At 35.7% G+C, this 18,807-nt stretch overlaps 1 protein-coding gene across 1 annotated transcript; it reads left to right on the top strand.

Moving 5' to 3' along the window:
• The first annotated feature begins 1,269 nt into the window (after positions 1 to 1,269).
• LOC127428994 (ribonucleoside-diphosphate reductase large subunit-like) lies at positions 1,270 to 18,017 on the top strand. Its single transcript, XM_051677707.1, has 19 exons — positions 1,270 to 1,453; positions 2,080 to 2,168; positions 2,626 to 2,803; positions 2,916 to 3,016; positions 3,123 to 3,182; positions 3,293 to 3,332; positions 9,946 to 10,108; positions 13,572 to 13,713; positions 13,813 to 13,896; positions 14,084 to 14,245; positions 14,354 to 14,433; positions 14,527 to 14,728; positions 15,002 to 15,151; positions 15,236 to 15,457; positions 15,560 to 15,636; positions 16,838 to 16,973; positions 17,053 to 17,148; positions 17,235 to 17,423; positions 17,534 to 18,017. The coding sequence occupies exons 1-19, from the start codon at positions 1,435 to 1,437 to the stop codon at positions 17,723 to 17,725; spliced, it is 2,382 nt and encodes a 793-aa protein (XP_051533667.1). The 5' UTR covers positions 1,270 to 1,434; the 3' UTR covers positions 17,726 to 18,017.
• The last annotated feature ends 790 nt before the right edge of the window (positions 18,018 to 18,807 follow it).

Raw genomic sequence — 18,807 nt, 5'->3', positions numbered from 1 at the left:
TACTGACTGGCATTTTCAAGGCTTTGGATATCTTTTTATATCCTTTTCCATCTTTATAAAGTTACATTACCTTGTTACGGAGGTCTTTTGACAGTTCTTTTCTGCTCCCCATGGCTCAGTATCTAGCCTGCTCAGTGTATCCATGTGAGAGCTAACAAACTCATTGACTATTTATACACAGACACTAATTGCAATTTTAAAAGCCATAGGTGTGGGAAATTAACCTTTAATTGCCATTTAAACCTGTGTGTGTCACCTTGTGTTTCTGTAACAAGGCCAAACATTCAAGGGTATGTAAACTTTTGATCAGGGCCATTTGGGTGATTTCTGTTATCATTATGATTTAAAAAGGAGCCAAACAACTATGTTATAATAAATGGCTTCATATGATCACTATCCTTAAATAAAAGACAGTTTTTTTTGCATGATCAGTCATATTTTCAAAATCAATGCCAAAAGTTCACAATTTCTGCCAGGGTATGCAAACTTTTGAGCACAACTTTATGACTGTATATATATATATATATATATATATATATATATATATATATATATATATATGTATGTGTAGTGTGTGTGTGTGTGTGTGTGTGTGTGTGTGTGTATTTTTAATTGAAAGTAATGAACACACTTATAGACCTCATTCAGCTAGTCGAGTAAACCGTTTAGCTACATGACTTGGCTGTTTTCTGTGGTGGTTATTTCGTTTTTTGTTTTTTCAAACAGAAAAAGTAGGTTGGCGGAATTACCATGTTCCGGTCGAGCCCGTCTGAATTGAGCCTACAAGCTTAGCCTAAAATAGCATAACGCATAGGTCTCATAGATATTCTATGGTCGATATACTGGCGAGGAGACAAAACTCCGTTCTTTTTGAATGGATATCTATGGAGGAGATGCTTCAGTGTGCTGAATAAACTGCTTTTGTGAATAAACAGTTAATCATTTAATGAACTGACCGACTATTCGCTAATCTTCAACATGTTTTACACTAAACAGTCATTTTTAGAAAGAACTATGTGTTGAGTATTTCCGACAGATAGGTGTCAGTTTACGGCTCTCCCCATTCATTTTTTAGGGTATCCGCAAACGGTGACTTAATGTCGTAACACGCCGTTTCGCGCTCTCCTATGGTTAAAGCGCGGAGGTTGTTTAAAAAAATCTCTGGTTCCTGTTCAAGTTCCGTCCTGCTAGATTGACGAAGAAGAAGAAGCGCTAGTCCATTGGCTGAGATATTCTGGTGACGTAAATTTGTTCTGGCGGGTTCTACTTTAGTGGCGCGCTAATCACTTTCATAAACACAGACCGTTTGCGGCAGCAACTGAGAAGCAGGCCAGCAGAGTAGCACTTTATACAAAAAACAAACAAACAAAAACATCTTGTTTATTTCACAATATTGTACATTTGTTTGCTGTTTCCTACCAGAAGACCTCAACCATGCACGTGATCAAGAGAGGTAAAGTTCCACTTAGACAAACTTAAATTTACAGTGTAGTCAGATAAGGAAAACATTTATAGGCGTTATATGCAAATAGTAATGAATAATTACTGTTTTTCCAAGTTGTCTCATGACTACAATGCTGGCTAGTCTGCAAGACTAGCAATAACATTTATTGTCCCTCGTGTAGAAGTGTCTCAATGTAAGACAAACAAAGCCGAGTAATTTGAAGTTGTGGATAAGGGAGCCGATTTATTCATCGTGTATTTGACAGATTTTTTTCCAACTACAAATACTTAATTTGTTATCCATCCCAAAGTTTACGCTTAATTTTCCCGTTGAGTAGCTGTTTTCTTTGTTAGCTCATTGTTGGCGCCAAACGCGGCATTAACTAGGTCAGAGTTGGTACAAAAATACTGACATTAAATGTCAAAATGATTTTGTGTGATAATTAAAAAAATAGAATCATATTTCATACTCATGAGAAGCATGTTTTTATACACATTTCAGATCTTTATTTACTATTCCCTTTTTTTCAATATCGTGTCCATGCGTTATGAAGGCACTGTCATGATGATTATGGTTATTTTATTATGTTCATATTATGCTAATTTCAGTGAATTTACCCTCCACTCTTGTTTCAGATGGACGCCAGGAGCGTGTCATGTTTGACAAAATCACATCACGCATCCAGAAACTTTGTTATGGACTCAACTCTGACTTTGTTGATCCTGTAAGTTGTGAAATTTACACATCAAAACATTTTAAAACATTTTACAACGTACATTTCCTTATCCTTTATAGACCTCACACACGCATGCCAAGAAATCCTTAAACACCTGCTAACACCTTGTCATCTTTGTCTACAGGCTTGTAATCTCATAAAGGTGTTTATTCAGTTGAATCTTGACTAGTGGTTTGCTTATTTAGCAACTTAGTTATCTATAAGGTTTCATGGTGTTAACTCTGACAGAGATTTAGTCACTCCCATTGGCAGTCATTGCATCACTGATCATTTGCATAAAGTAAAACTCTGCTCAATTTTGATTGCATCACAAAGTTGTATGACTTCGTTGGCTTTGTCATTGCAAATTGCTGTCAGTATGAATGCCCCATTCTTGTAGATGCAGATCTGTGAGGGAAAAAAAGCATCTGCACAGATTCTAAATTATATGATTTTTTGCTCTCAGACTCAGATCACAATGAAGGTGATTCAGGGCCTTTACAGTGGCGTCACCACAGTAGAGCTGGACACCCTGGCAGCTGAGATCACTGCCACCCTCACTACCAAACACCCTGACTATGCCATCCTTGCAGCCCGCATCGCTGTCTCCAACCTGCACAAAGAGACTAAGAAAGTCTTCAGCGGTGAGCTGCAGTGTGTCATTTCTTTCATGTCTACAGAACACTTGCCTAGGCTTTCATAAAAAAACAAAAAACAAATCTTAATTGATTTATTTTCTGTATCTTTCAATCTCAGAGGTAATGGAGGACCTTTATAACTATGTGAATCCCCTGAATGGTCGCCATTCACCTATGGTTTCCAAAGAAACCCTTGACATTGTCTTGGCCAACAAAGATGTAAGTGCTTAATAAGCATAAGCACATTTCTTCATTTTGTTTATTCAAACTCAGGTTGTGGTGTTAGTTTATACTTTGTTCATTTAATTCTTGCCTTCTTTCATAGCGCCTCAACTCGGCCATCATTTTTGACCGGGATTTCTCTTACAACTTCTTTGGCTTCAAGGTAGTTCTGAAATCTGAGAACATGTAAAATATATAATCTAACGGTTGTCTGAAAATTATGCAATGTTATTTTTATTTTGTTGATTTGTATTTAATTTTTTACCCTCTTAGACATTGGAGCGCTCATATCTGCTTAAGATTGATGGAAAAGGTAAGTTTAAATTCAAACTGTGTAGCAGGGCTCAACAAAGATTTTTGTCCTCACCCAGTCGATAAATATTTCAGATTTGTATTTGGCCTACCAACATTTTCTCGGTTTTTTTTTTATTTCAGCATTAATATTTTATAAGAACTTCTGCAGAAAAATTCTGACTTGTGTGAAAAATTACTAATGTTTACAATTTTTAGCCCATTCTAACCAGTGTTTTAAAGGCAATTTTGACAACTTTCAACATAAATTTTGTACATTGTCAGCTAGCTTGGATGACTTTGTTGAAATATTTACATCAGCAGAATTAGTTAAATAACAATGTTCAAAACTAGAGGTTAGTGTTTTCAAAAGTACCAGTGATTCTACAGTACCGGTAGTACCGAGCATCGACTTAATTCGGTACCTGCACACTGTCTTGCTCACACACGACAGCTTTTAAATGCTCACGCTTATTTGAGCGTGTTCCCTGTTATTCCTTTTACACTGAAATGCACAACTAATCAAATTAAAATTGTGATTTCCCAGTGTGATTATTAAACTGCGAATTGCTGCAATCTTAGTCTGTATGAGCTGCATGAGCTTTAAATGAATGTGTGAAGCAGACTGCTCATACACTGGAAACTCCACAAACTATGACAATCATTCGTGTTGTATGAGAGATGACAGAGCAGAGCACTAATCCACTCTGAAGTGTTTTTATATAATTTGTATAATTAAATCGCAGCATTTGCGCTTTAATGATCACACTGGGCCATGAAGCGAACCGTTTATCCAGAGAAGTCAAACTTCTGTCAAAATAAAAGCATGATTCATAATAAAAGCTAAACACCTGAAATTGACGAAATGGCAACAGAAATATAACAGTATAGTAAAATGTAATCATCGCTGTAGAAATAATAACAATAATTATTAAATGAATAATGATTGTAATAAAAATTAAGCAATATATCACAAGCAAGAGTGCTTTTGTACTGAAAAGTTTGTTAAATGCAATGGTATGTTAAGTAATTGTTCTTATTTTTACTTGTTAAAAGTTTAAGGAAACCTTTTTGATTAGACCGTTTTGATAATTAAACATTGAAACATGGAATTTTGTAAATAATAAAAGGATTTGGGGAAAAATAAAACAGATTTCAGTAGGGGCTGGATTCATGAAAATGTTCTTAAGAGAAAAATTAAAGTTTTTAGGATAAATTATAAGAACGTTACTAAGTGCAATTCTTGGAAAAACTCTTAAGTCTCAAATATTTCTTAAACTTTTTTTTTTTTTGTTTGTTTGTTTTTTGTTAAGAATAAAAAGACAGGCTTTGACATTGTCTGATCAGCCTGCTCATGGAGTTGCCTTGTCAAATAGCCTACAACAAATTCAGTACTTCAGCACTGGTAAATCGTAACGATAAACGTATCAAACCTTTTTTTCTTTTTTTTTAAAGTAGCAATCACCTCGTGATTTTTATTTATGTAAAGTGCATGAGATGTGTTAGTTTAACGAAATTAACTGTCATAGGAGAATTTACTTGCTGCTAACCATTTGATAACTTAAGTTTGACATGGAGGAAAAGAAAGTAAACAAACTTTAGTAGACAAGAGGTTCTTGTTGAGGAAATTACAGCAAGGAAAAAGTTCACCTTGGGAAGCTTGATATCACGTCGGAAATTAAGAGGAAGGTAAATGGGAAAGGGTGGCGGAGGCTGTCTCCGCTGTGCCCAACTCCGATAGGGATGTGGATAAAGGGTGAAAAAAAGTCTCCGCTTTCTAATGTTATAATTCTTGTTTCTAAGAACTCTAAAGATCATGGAGAGAGAGCGTGCGCTATATGCAGCACATCCGTTTGAATTGGCATGATTGGTCACCACATTAATAAGCTTCAAAAACATTTATTGTTTGAATTTGGTGATAACATTTCCATGGTTTACAAGCTGAAAATAAAAATACAATTAAACAAAACAGTCAAATGTTTTGGTCTAAAATAAAATTTCTACATAAACAGCCCACTGCAACTTCAGACTAGGGTATGGCGGTATGCTGGTAATGTGTGGAAAAAAATAATATACATTTAAAAAAATCCCAAGTAAATTGTATTTCCATTTACTAATAAAAAAAATCAATACAAAATTTTAAATGAAAGATGAGTGTCGCATTCAACACATCATGTTGCTCAGCGCTTTGTAGAATGAAATGTCGGACTCGGAGCCTCTTTTGCCCTGACCTAAGCGGTTAATGTCCGCTGTGTGGGAGTATTTTGTTATTTAAAAGGCACGAGGCAACATCAGTGTTGACGGACACCCTATTTGCAAAAGTGTCGGCTCAGTCGGGAAACACTTCAAACATAAAGCACCATCTCCAAGAGCAACATCCCACAGAATTTGTGGACATGAATGTAAGCAAAAAAAAAACTCTGTGAATTGTCTGGTAATCAATTAAAATATAGATCCCTCATAGAATACATAAGCAGATGCAATACACGTTTACAAGACTAGTTACCCATTATTTGGAATTGGTTTATAAGCTTTAGCGTTAGTGCTTCGGCTTTTTAAGCGCTTATCTGTAACATTTTGAAAGACTAAGGCAATGATGTATTTGCAAAATAATAAAACCCACAGAAAGTCAAATTTACTATGGTAAAACATTAATATATTACCTACAAATGTGACCTGATCCATCATTTTGGGTCATTTTGACCCCAAAACGCATTTTGAATGGAGAAAACTCTCAGCCATCAATAACAGATTAAGAAAAAATATATAATGCATATATACAAATTAATGCACAAATTTAATGTTATATTTAACATTTTAGCAACATACTCCTCTTGAATTGATTGTTCTAGTCAAATAATGAACTACGGGCATTAGATGAGGTAAATGTCGCGCGTTAAATGACAAGCCGACTCCCCGCGGGTGAAACGCAGATTTGGCATGCAGATTAAACATTTTAGTAATGTATTCTGTATCTTTTAAAATCTCTAATATTTTCCATTTTGTGCTACTTGTAATAATATGCATACAATGATACACCCACGGGCCGCGAGTGTTGCTCAGTGAGCTGCTCCAACTTGAGGCAAAAACAGTGATTGGTGGTCATGGCAAAGACTGTCAAAATAACATTTATTTTGTGAATTTCATGATTTAGGTGAAAAATGAAATTTTCTCATTTTGTTGGAACAGGTCACAAATGTCAATTTGGCTCAATTTGATTTCATAAACTTAAAATTACATCCATTCATTACACTGCAAAACATATTTTTCTCAAGATATATTAACTTGATTTCATTTACACAGTATAATATAATGTTGTGTTTTAAGGGTAATCTATCAAAATTCAACAAGGTTTATGCTTAAAACAATGCTCCGTCTCAGCACACATAACATAAATATGCTTACTTTTTTGCATCACAACCTACCCTGACTTGATAGAGTATGAATCTGATTTGACATTTTACATTTTTCAATTATATTAAAAACCATTTGACTTATTGCAAACATTTTTAAAAAAAAATTTGTTTTATGATTCTTATGTTTATGTTTGTCATGTGATTAAGAAAGTGTTCTAAAGAAATAAAAAATAAAGTTAAAGAACTTCCTGTGTCTATCAGACATGTGCCAAACCTAAAATTAAAGGTTTATAAGATAAGCACCATAATACGTGATACCGAGGTATTTTTTTGTGATGGTTTTCATACTGTGAAAATTTCATACCGTTACATCCCTACTTCAGACTAAACATGGAAAAACCAAGTAAATTCATTAAACATCTTACCTTTTAGAATTTAAGACAACTGTGAGGTTCCCTAACTTTAAGATGATATTTACAATGATTTTTAAGAACTTTTCTTTTTCAAGAATTTGAATGCTTAAGTTAGGAACAATCTTAAGAAAAAAGATAAGAACTTAAGTTTATTTGGGAATACAAAATATTTGTAACTTATTTTAAGTTACAAATTAAGAAAATGGTAGTTAAGAAGAAATTTCTTAATGTTTCGTGAATCCGGACCCTGCTTAAAAACAAACAAGTGTTAGAAACACTTTAAGGAAACATGCATATCTTTTAATTTATTTACATTGAAGTTTAACTTTAGGCTAAAGGAGTGTGTTCAATAGCACGTTATCATATTGTCACATTTTTTTCTGTGGTATCGAGAACCGTGAAATTTCACTGGTATCGGTAACAACCAGTGTTATAGTTTTGGATTTTTTTGTTTTTTCTATTTTATATCAAACTGTCGTTACAAATTAGTTCATTCTGCCAAAGCAGAAGCATTTACTGGTATCATTAAAAAATGTCTAACATTACATTCTCATGGCAGTCTTGTCTATCTGTTTGTATTATGTTTAATTTGGATTGTAAATGTTGCAAATTTTATATAGGGTGAATATGGGTAAAAAGTGACAAAGGACATTTTAAACGTTATCCCCATTGTATCCATATGAACTTGGATGATTATAAATCATTTCTTAACTAATCTTTGAAGTAAACAATTAAAGGGTTCACCATCCCAGATGTCTGACTGACTTCTGCAGAACACAAAGATTTTTAGACAAATACCTCAGCTCTGTAGTTCCATACAATGCAAGTCATCACGGTACAAAACCTTGAAGCTCTAAAAAGCACACAAAAGTAGCATCCTTTTTTTTTTTTTTTTTTTACTGTAAATCTTGACATCAGCAATCTCATTGGCGATCTTGCCTGTAGACTGCAATTGCAAGATTTATAGTGAAAAAGGAGTTACATTTTGGTCTGTTCTTACCCAAAACCTATTACATTTCTTCAGAAGACTTGAATTAAACTACTTAAGGATTACTTTGTTCCCTTTATGTGCTTTTTACAGCTTCAAAGCTTTGGGCCCTGTTGACTCGTGTCTACAGAGCTGAGATATTCTTATAGTATCTTTGTTTGCGTTCAGCAGAAGAAAGTCAAACACATCTGGGATGGCATGAAGGTGAGTAAATAAGAGAATTGTCATTTTTTGGCAATTTTAATTTTTTATTTTTTTATTTTATTTTATTTTTTTTACGTTTTAAATAGATTTTTTTTAGATTGTGATGTGTAGCAGAGCTCATTTCATGACCACCTGTGGGAAAAGCAATGGTAATGAAAATAACGGAAATTTGAGGTGTAATGTTTGTAAATTTTACATTGATTTATGATGTAAGAGTTTAAAAAAATAACAATTCTAAATACTTTGTAGATATTTTCTAGAAAATAATTTCTCTGGGATTTGGTCAAAAGAGGGTCTCCAAAAGTTCTACTTCTCAGTATTAAGAATTTCTTCATTTTTGCTTTTGTCTAAGGTAGAAGATGTCCTAAGCTTTCTTCAGTGGTAAAATGTCAGGTTATGTGTGTTTGGATCATAAATCAAAGTGCCAAGAAATGTACAATTTCCAAAAGTATCCTGCTTTGCCAAAAACTGAAATGAATTCAAGATAATTTATATTTTAGTTAGAGTTATTAAAAAAAAATCGTAATTTCAGTTATTGTTTTTATTCTAATTTTCGTTAATTATAATAACACTGGTACCGACTACTGAAATCTTGGTACTATGACAACACAACTAGAGGTAAACCAGTATATCGGTTTTACTGATTAATCTGTGTTGATAGTTGCCGATTTTGTTTTATTATTCCTTCGTGTTCCTCAGTCTTTCATCATTGACAATATTCATCCATATTTTTAACTTCATATTTTGATCAGATTATCAAGTATCTAAATTGAAGCAAGGACATGAAACGAAAAATGTGACCATATGGAAACGGCCCCATCAGCACATACGTTGTGTCTTGATATGAATAAATATAGTATGTACGGTGAATTCAGAAAGTATTCAGACCGCCTTTTTGTTTTCACATTTTGTTGCAGCCTTCTGCTAAAATGCTTTATTATTATAATAATGTGATATTTCAGTTTTTCTTTTTAATAAATTTGCAAAGTTATCAAAAACTGGTTTTTGCTTTGTAATCTTGGGATAGGGAGTGTAGATTGATGTGAAAAAAAATAAAGCATTTTTGCATAAGGCTGCAACATAAAATGTGGAGAAAAAAATGAAGGGGTCTGAATTCTTTCTGAATGCACTGTTTATTTAAATATATAACCAAGGAGCCAAGTCTCTGTCATGTCAAAATAAGTGTCCCTGTGTGTTTTGGGCTTGTTTATAGTTAAAAGTCCTGCATAATGCACCAAATCTGATGGTTATTGGGATTTTGGTTGATTGAAAAACTACTTGTGGAATTTTATATAACTCTTGCAGCCTCTGTGTCTGTGCCCGTCATAGTATGGAAAGATGAAGAATTTTTGTAAAAACATTTTTATAAATCATCGATTTTACAAATAATCAGCCGATTAATCTGTTATCAGCCTTTTCCACCAGCTTAGTTATTGTATCTGAAAAATCCACTATCGGTTGACCTCTTCAAATCACCACAGAAAACCAAACGCTTACATTTGATAGGCATAAAAACATGTACATGGCCAACGAATGCAAGATCTTTAAGAATGTAACGTATGAACGGGAAATGCAAGTAAGGTTAAGAACAACAAAAAGACTGACCTGAATGAGAAGGATAAATCTGGGGGCAGATGGGAAACTTCCTGTGACACCTTGATTGCTTGTTTTCAGTTGCTGAGCGGCCTCAGCACATGCTTATGAGAGTGTCTGTGGGGATCCATAAGGAAGATATCACTGCAGCCATTGAAACCTACAACCTGCTGTCTGAGAAGTGGTTCACTCATGCCTCTCCTACACTCTTCAACGCAGGCACCAACAGACCACAACTCTCCAGGTGAACAGCAGGAAAGACAACATAGTCACTATACAACAGTCTGGCACAGGAAGGCAGTTTTGCAAAACAAATCAGTGTTAAGCGATGTCCGCCTCATGGATCCCCAGGGAAAACCTTTAAATATCAAAATTTTACAATTGTGTTTCCAGCCTTGAAAATGTAATTGAAATTTCTAGTGTGCATGCGTGCACACTCACTACCAGTCAAAAGTTTTGAAACACTTACTCATTCTTGATTTATCATTTTTTCCCCCACATTTTAGAATAATCATAAAGTCATCAAAACTATGGAATAACATAAATGGAACAATGGAAATTGTTGTGACTAAACAAAATCCAAAATAAATCAAAACTGTGTTATATTTTAGCATCTTCAAAGTAGTCACCCTTAGCCTAGATTTTGCTGAAATGTACTCGACATTTTCTCAACCAACTTCTTGAGGTATCACCCTGGGGTGCTTTTTAAACAGTTTTGAAGGAGTTCCTATCTATGTTGGGCACTTATTGGCTGCTTTTCTTTGTTATTTGGTCCAAGTCCTCAATTTCAAAAACTTTTTTTTTTTAAATTACATTTTAGTTTTATAATGAAATTAATATGGTGGCACAATTATATTTTTGTCTACAGAACTAATTTCAAACATTTAAGCATACGCCTTCAGATCAAAAGATTTTTAAGATCATGAGAAACATTTCAGTCAAGTGTTTCAAAACTTTTGACCGGTTGTGCGTGTGTATATGTATGTGTGTATATATATCACACACACAGTTGTGCTCAAAAGTTTGCGTACCCTTGGAGAATTGGTAATATATGTACCATTTTTTTTTTTTTTAAAGAAAACATGAGTGAGCAGGCAAAACACATTTCTTTTATTTCTTATGGGATTCATATTCAACTGTAGGTTATAACGGAATGGCACAATCACTAAACAAAACATGGCAACAAAGAAAAAAATGAAATGACCCCTGTTCAAAAGTCTGCATACCCTTAGTTCTTAATACAGTGTATTGCCCCCTTTAGCATCAATGACAGCGTGCAGTCTTTTGTAATAGTTGTCTATGAGGCCCCAAATTCTTGCAGGTGGTATAGCTGCCCATTTGTCTAGGCAAAATGTCTCCAGGTCATGCAAAGTCTTTGGTTGTCTTGCATGAACCGCACGTTTGAGATCTCCCCAGAGTGGCTCGATGATATTAAGGTCAGGAGACTGTGATGGCCACTCCAGAACCTTCACCTTTTTCTGCTGTAACCACTGGAGGGTCAACTTGGCCTTGTGCTTAGGGTCATTGTCGTGCTGGAATGTCCAAGAGCGTCCCATGAGCAGCATTCGTGTAGAAGAATGCAAATTGTCTGCCAGTATTTTCTGATAACACGCTGCATTCATCTTGCCATCAATTTTCACAAGATTCCCTGTGCCTTTAGAGCTCACACACCCCCAAAACATCAGTGAGCCACCACCATGCTTCACAGTGGGGATGATATTCTTTTCACTATAGGTCTTGTTGACCCCTCTCCAAACATAGCACTTATGGTTGTGACCATAAAGCTCTATTTTGGTCTCGTCACTCCAAATTACAGTGTGCCAGAAGCTGGGAGGCATGTCAAGGTGTTGTCGGGCATATTGTAACCGGGCTTTTTTTGTGGCATTGGCAACTCGACCATGTAGCTCATTTTTGTTCAAGTATCGTTGTATTGTGCTCCTTGAAACAACCACACCGTCTTTTTCCAGAGCAGCCTGTATTTCTCCTGAGGTTACCTGTGGGTTTTTCTTTGCATCACAAACAATTCTTCTGGCAGTTGTGGCTGAAATCTTTCTTGGTCTACCTGACCTTGGTTTAATATCAAGAGATCCCCGATTTTTCCACTTTTTAAGTGATTGAACAGTACTGACTGGCATTTTCAAAGCTTTGGATATCTTTTTATATCCTTTTCCATCTTTATAAAGTTCCATTACCTTGTTACGCAGGTCTTTTGACAGTTCTTTTCTGCTCCCCATGGCTCAGTATCTAGCCTGCTCAGTGCATCCACGTGAGAGCTAACAAACTCATTGACTATTTATACACGGACACTAATTGCAATTTAAAAAGCCACAGGTGTGAGAAATTAAACTTTAATTGCCATTTAAACCTTTGTGTCACCTTGTGTGTCTGTAACAAGGCCAAACATTCAAGGGTATGTAAACTTTTGAGCACAACTGTATATATTAGCTCTGGAAAAAATTAAGAGACCACTGCAAAATTATCAGTTTCTCTTTATTTACTATTTATAGGTAGGTATGTGTTCGAGTAAAATAAACTTTTTTTTTTTTATTATTCTATAAAGACACTTCTCCCAAATAAAAATATTGTCATTTAGAGCATTTATTTGCCACCTGGTCATCTAATGGTTAGATGGAGACCTGGAGAGGCCTTCAAGCTACAGTGTCTCACACCCACTGTGAAATTTGGTGGAGGATCGGTGATGATCTGGGGGTGCTTCAGCAAGGCTGGAATCAGGTAGATTCGTCTTTGAAGGATGCATGAATCAAGCCACGTACAGGGTTATCCTGGAAGAGAACCTGCCGAGAAACAGACAATTTTGCAGTGGTCTCTTAATTTGCAAAATTGTCAGTTTCTCTGGATTTAGTATTTATATGTATGTGTGAGTAAATTGAACATTTTTGTTTTATTCTATAAAGTACTGAAAACATGTCTCCCAAATGCCAAATAAAAACATTGTCATTTAGAGCATTTATTTGAAGAAAATGACAACTGGTCAAAAAAAATGCAGTGTTTTTAGGCATCAAATAATGCAAAGAAAACAAGTTCATATTCATTTTTAACATAATACTGTTTTGACTTCAGAAGAGTTCAGAAATCAATATTTGGTGGAATAACCCTGATTTTCAATCACAGCTTTCATGCATCTTGGCATGCTCTCTACCAGTCTTTCAAATTGCTGTTGGGTGAATTTATGCCACTCCTGGCGCAAAAATTCAAGCAGCTCGGCTTTGTTTGATGGCTTGTGGCTATCCACATTCCAGAGGTTTTCAATGGGATCAAGGTCTGGAGATGGGGCTGGCCATGACAGGATCCAGTGGTCCTCCATCCACACCTTGATTGACCTGGCTGTGTGGCATGGAGCATTGTCCTGCTGGAAAACCAATCCTCAGAGTTGGGGAACATTGTCAGAGCAAAAGGAAGCAAATTTTGTTCCAGGATAACCTTGTACGTGGCTTGATTCATGCATCCTTCACAAAGACGAATCTGCTCAATTCCAGCCTTGCTGAAGCACCCCCAGATCATCACCGACCCTCCACCAAATTTATAAAAAAAAAAAAAAAAAAATTATAAAAAATAAAAAAAATCTTTAATCACAAATAAATAAAAAGGTCATGGAAATTAATTGGCCAAAAGTGTGGGAAACCTGTTGCAAAGTAGACCATTATTTATAAGTTTGTAAATTTGTTTTCTTTTTGTCAAATGTCTAGTTGCTTTCTACTTGCTATGAAAGACGACAGTATTGAGGGGATATATGACACATTGAAGCAGTGTGCGCTCATCTCCAAGTCAGCTGGTGGTATCGGTGTTGCAGTGAGCTGCATCAGAGCTACAGGCAGCTATATTGCAGGGGTAAATGTTCTCCATCCACAGCTTTCGTAATTTGCCTATATTACTTTTGATCACATGTACAATAAGGAAAAGAAGCTAAGCACTGTCTTTTGTCATTAGACAAATGGCAACTCTAATGGACTGGTTCCTATGCTCCGCGTCTACAACAACACAGCACGCTATGTGGACCAAGGAGGAAATAAGGTAATTTATTTTACCTGTTGCTTTTATAGAAAGCATGATTTTCTTCCCAGGGCTGCTTTGAAATGTACCACTGAGAGATAAGCATGTTGATTTTTTTTATTATTATTATTATTTATTTTTTATTTATTTATTTATTTATTTTTTTAAAGCCATGCATTTATAATGGAACTATCTTTCCTCAACTCAGAGACCAGGAGCTTTTGCCATCTACTTGGAGCCCTGGCACTTTGATGTCTTCGACTTCTTAGAGCTTAAAAAGAACACTGGTAAAGAGGAACAGAGAGCTAGAGATCTATTTTACGCACTTTGGATCCCTGATCTGTTCATGAAGAGAGTGGAGACCAATGCGGTGAGCACACAAAACATTGATAACAGTTCAATATATTTACATACATGGAGAATTAAACCATTGCCAAAGACCAGATATTTGTTTTTCACAAATCATATCCTTTTGCAGGAATGGTCTTTGATGTGCCCTTGCGACTGCCCTGGTCTGGATGAGTGCTGGGGAGAGGAGTTTGAGAAGCTCTACACAAAGTATGAAAATAGTGCAATGTGATATTGGAAATATCAAAATGATTAGTAATTAACGTGTCTTGATGTAAACATATTTTTAACCAACTTTTAAAGATATGAGCAGGAGGGCAAAGCTAAGCGTGTGGTGAAAGCTCAGCAGCTGTGGCATGCAATCATTGAATCTCAGACAGAGACTGGGACACCATACATGCTTTACAAGGATGCCTGCAATCGCAAGAGCAACCAGCAGAACCTGGGCACCATCAAGTGCAGTAACTTGTGCACAGAGATTGTGGAGTACACTAGCAAAGATGAGGTAGGGAGAGAGTGTGAAAACATGACATCAAAATGGACCCATTCTACTTTCTTAATACACATTCCTGATGTTATTGTAAATTATTAATCGGTGCATGTTATTCCAAAGAAAAAAAATCCAGTCTATATCCTTCACATAAAATCAAGTTGGGAAATCAAATGTCCTGTTTCACTTAGAAATGCCTCGCACTGTGAAAGTAAAATGGGTTGTAAATGCTGTTTCATATTGACTTAAAGTTGAGTGATAATTGACCAAACACTCTTCTTGTTGTAGGTGGCTGTTTGCAACCTGGCATCCATTGCTCTTAACATGTACATCTCCCCCGAACGGACCTTTGATTTCCAGAAGTTGGCCTCTGTTACAAAGGTCATTGTGAAGAACCTGAACAAAATCATTGACATCAACTACTACCCAGTGCAAGAGGTGAAGTTCTGTTTCTTATTCTGCTTTAGCTACTTCCTGCATCATTATTATTGCAGCAAAGGCTAATGATCTATCACATAACAGGCAGAGAACTCCAACAAGCGTCACCGGCCCATTGGTATTGGCGTACAGGGCCTGGCCGACGCCTTCATTCTCATGCGTTTCCCCTTCGAGAGTGCAGAAGCTCAACTCCTCAACATACAGATCTTTGAGACCATATACTACGCTGCCCTGGAGTCCAGCTGTGAGCTGGCTTCAGAATTTGGGCCATATGAAACCTATGCTGGATCTCCAGTCAGCAAGGGTGTAAGTTAAAATAAGATCTAAAATGTAGTTCTAATTCAGTTATGGTGTACGGATGTTGGTTTAGATTACAGAGCTGTAATTGTTCCTTGTTTGATCTCGTAGATCTTGCAGTACGATATGTGGGAAAGGACACCTACGAACCTTTGGGACTGGAATGCACTCAAGGAGAAAATTGCAAAGTTAGTAAATGCATAAAAACGTCTGTGCATCTGTTTCTGACTAACCTCAGTCTTCCTATGGTCATGGAAAACCTGCAAATATCAGGACTTTTTTTTTTTTTTTTAATTGTGATTTGTAGGCCTGGACATTTTGTGGAAATTGGATCTTAAATCTGTCTCTCTTAACTGCTGGTGGGTCCAAGTGGGGGCACTATGGCACGAAAAAAGTTTATACTTAAAATGTTTAAGTCTCTGAATGCATAAGTCAGGCATATGGGGTGTAGTTTGAAAGCTTAGAATCTGTTACATAAAATAACAAAATTAGGCCTGAAAACATTTGTTGCAAATCAGCGCCACCTAAAGGTCATGTGGTAGAAATATTATTATGAATATAAAAGTCTTTCAAATAGCACTTAAATAGACAAATCATATATCAAATTAAAGTACTCATTTTCAGGAATGTGGCTGTACAGCTTATTTTGTTGCCCTATTACCACAGTTCAAAAGATTTTCAAAAATCACACAGTGAAATGTTTTTGCTTTCTAATGGAACTTCTAGATTGAGCTTCTAGTCCACTCAGAGGCCGAGATATTCGATGAAACAATGGGGATGGTGTATGAACTGAATTGGACTGTATGGACGAGCACCTCTGTGAGGGCTAAAGTGCGTTAGAGTGCCACCTACAATTCAGATGTGTATATTGTGATGGAGAAGACATTTGGGACAGAACCAGAATTACATGCTTACATAGTTAGGGAAAAAAAAATCTGTTACAATTCTATTCATCTTAACATTGTAAAAATACAATATTTATGAATAATTGGAGTTTTTATTTGGGGGGGGGCCCTTCTGAAAAAAATTAGACCAATTTTTGGCAGTTAGTCCACAGTATGTGTAAATGGTGAGCTTTTAAATTTGAGTGTGGGAAAATTTGCAGGCAGCAGCCCAAAAATCCCCTGAAAAGGTTGAAGAGGTTAAGGTCTTAAAGTCATGTAAATTTGTATAGTGAATATACTTTTTTTTCCTAGTTGTGCTCCACTCTAAAATGCAAAGAAAATACCTCAATTTTACAAATCCATATCCAGTATTCAGAAATGAAAGTAATTCATTGATCAAAAGGTGTGGGAACCTTGTAACCTGCAAGCCACATAACTTGTCTCTCACTTCATGAATGACTGGCTCTTCACTGGAATATATAAGTCTCCTGTACTTTCTCCTTAGACATGGAGTACGCAACAGTCTGCTTCTGGCTCCAATGCCCACTGCTTCCACCGCTCAGATCCTGGGCAATAACGAGTCAATCGAGCCTTACACGAGCAACATCTACACACGCAGAGTTCTGTCTGGAGAGTTTCAAGTGAGCCTACAATTTCAATGAGTATACATAAATGGGTTTCTTTGTATGTAATTAACTAGTGGGCTCTGTTAAACTCTAGATTGTGAACCCACACCTTCTCAAAGATCTAACGGAACGAGGACTTTGGAACGAAGAAATGAAGAACCAACTAATTGCTCAAAATGGATCAATCCAGGTTAGTTGTGTTCCCAATACATTGGAAGCTAAAAAAAAAAAACGGTCCTTTTAAAAAACTGTTTATAAATGTCTCTCTTTTTGCAGGGCATTTCTACAATCCCAGATGACCTGAAGGAGCTGTACAAGACAGTGTGGGAGATTTCTCAAAAGACAGTCCTAAAGATGGCCGCAGACCGAGGAGCATATATTGACCAGAGCCAGTCACTCAATATCCACATTGCTGAACCCAACTATGGCAAGCTGACCAGCATGCATTTCTTTGGCTGGAAGCAGGTAGAGATACCTCATGAACCAGGATTTACAAATGTGGAATTAAGAGAGAGATGGCATGTCTGCTGTTACTGACTACTAAAATGTTGCTACTAACAAACTTGTCTCCACAGGGTCTTAAAACAGGAATGTATTATCTAAGGACTAAGCCAGCTGCCAACCCTATTCAATTCACTCTGAACAAAGAGAAATTGATGGAGACGCAGAAAAGTGCGACCAGCGAGGAAGAAACTAAAGAGCGCAACAAAGCCGCCATGGTGTGCTCTCTGGAAAACCGTGATGACTGTCTGATGTGTGGCTCCTAAACCAAACTCCTTCCTTGCTCTCAGTGAGGATCATTAGAATTTAACCTTTTGCATTTTGTACAGTTTTTTTTTTTTTTTTTTTTTTTTTTTTTTTTTTAAACTGGTATGGAGATATAATATTCATAATTTATATTAATTTTTTCCATCTGTATTCAGTAACGATCTGACAACAAGTAATCACTTGCACAATGTAGTTTAAAGTCATGTATACAAAAATGTAGTAGTTTGATGGGGTGCTCATGATTTTGTTTAACTTTAAAAAAATAAAAATAAAAAAAAGTATTGAATGGGTCATCTGTGTTTTCTACAATCGTTTTCGCACTGCATGTAAACACCGGTGTATCCAATGTGGGCATGAGTTCATGTCTGGTTACGTTTCATCTTAAATGGGCAAGAATTTCTCAATGATTTCAAATCTCTTGTAAAATGTTTTTTTTTTTTAACTAGCTATTTTTTGGTAGTTTTTAGCATGTTAGTGTGCATGTAAACACTCAATTGTAATGCATGTGGTGAATGCATGGTAATTAAGCAAATATTTAACTAGCATTCATTTATTAATACACTGTTAACCCTAATAAATTAGCAGAACTAAAAAATGAGGCAATTAAAAAAATAAATTCACAAGTTTGTCAATAGAACTTTCAAAATTGTTTTTTGTACTACACATGCATGTTAATTGCTCTTCAAATATTAAGACAACTTGTACATTTTAACAGCACTTACCTTTTTTGAATTAAATGTAACTCTTTGGCATGTAAACTCCATTTTAATGCTTAAAGTAGAGGGAACCCAAGTAGCTAGTACAGTGAATGCTAGCATCCAGAATGGATGCTAAAGTAAAGCAATAGACTTATACTATAGAACAATTTTTAATTGTACCTATCCTCAACCTAAGCTCAAGGTCTACTATTAACCATAATGGTAACCCCTGAAAACTTTACTATAAAATATACTCTTCTAAAATAACAAAACAAACACTAACAAATCTACCCCTTCACATTCATCTTGCACAAAGACACATTGTTTAACAATTGATTTTAACATTTACTCTCCCAGTTTCAGTTAAAATTAAGTTCCTGTAA

This window comes from Myxocyprinus asiaticus, chromosome 38, assembly GCF_019703515.2.
Source record: "Myxocyprinus asiaticus isolate MX2 ecotype Aquarium Trade chromosome 38, UBuf_Myxa_2, whole genome shotgun sequence".
Classification (NCBI taxonomy): domain Eukaryota; kingdom Metazoa; phylum Chordata; class Actinopteri; order Cypriniformes; family Catostomidae; genus Myxocyprinus; species Myxocyprinus asiaticus.
The sequence above is the reverse complement of the archived record's forward strand: the minus strand, read 5'-3'. Positions and strand labels throughout refer to the sequence as shown.

What these genes read in the sequence shown, in the direction of transcription:
- LOC127428994 (XM_051677707.1), top strand. An exon ending in GACTAAGAAAGTCTTCAGCG is followed by an intron (nt 2,804 to 2,915) that starts GTGAGCTGCAGT and finishes TTTCAATCTCAG; the next exon opens with AGGTAATGGAGGACCTTTAT. An exon ending in ATTTCTTTGGCTGGAAGCAG is followed by an intron (nt 17,424 to 17,533) that starts GTAGAGATACCT and finishes TTGTCTCCACAG; the next exon opens with GGTCTTAAAACAGGAATGTA.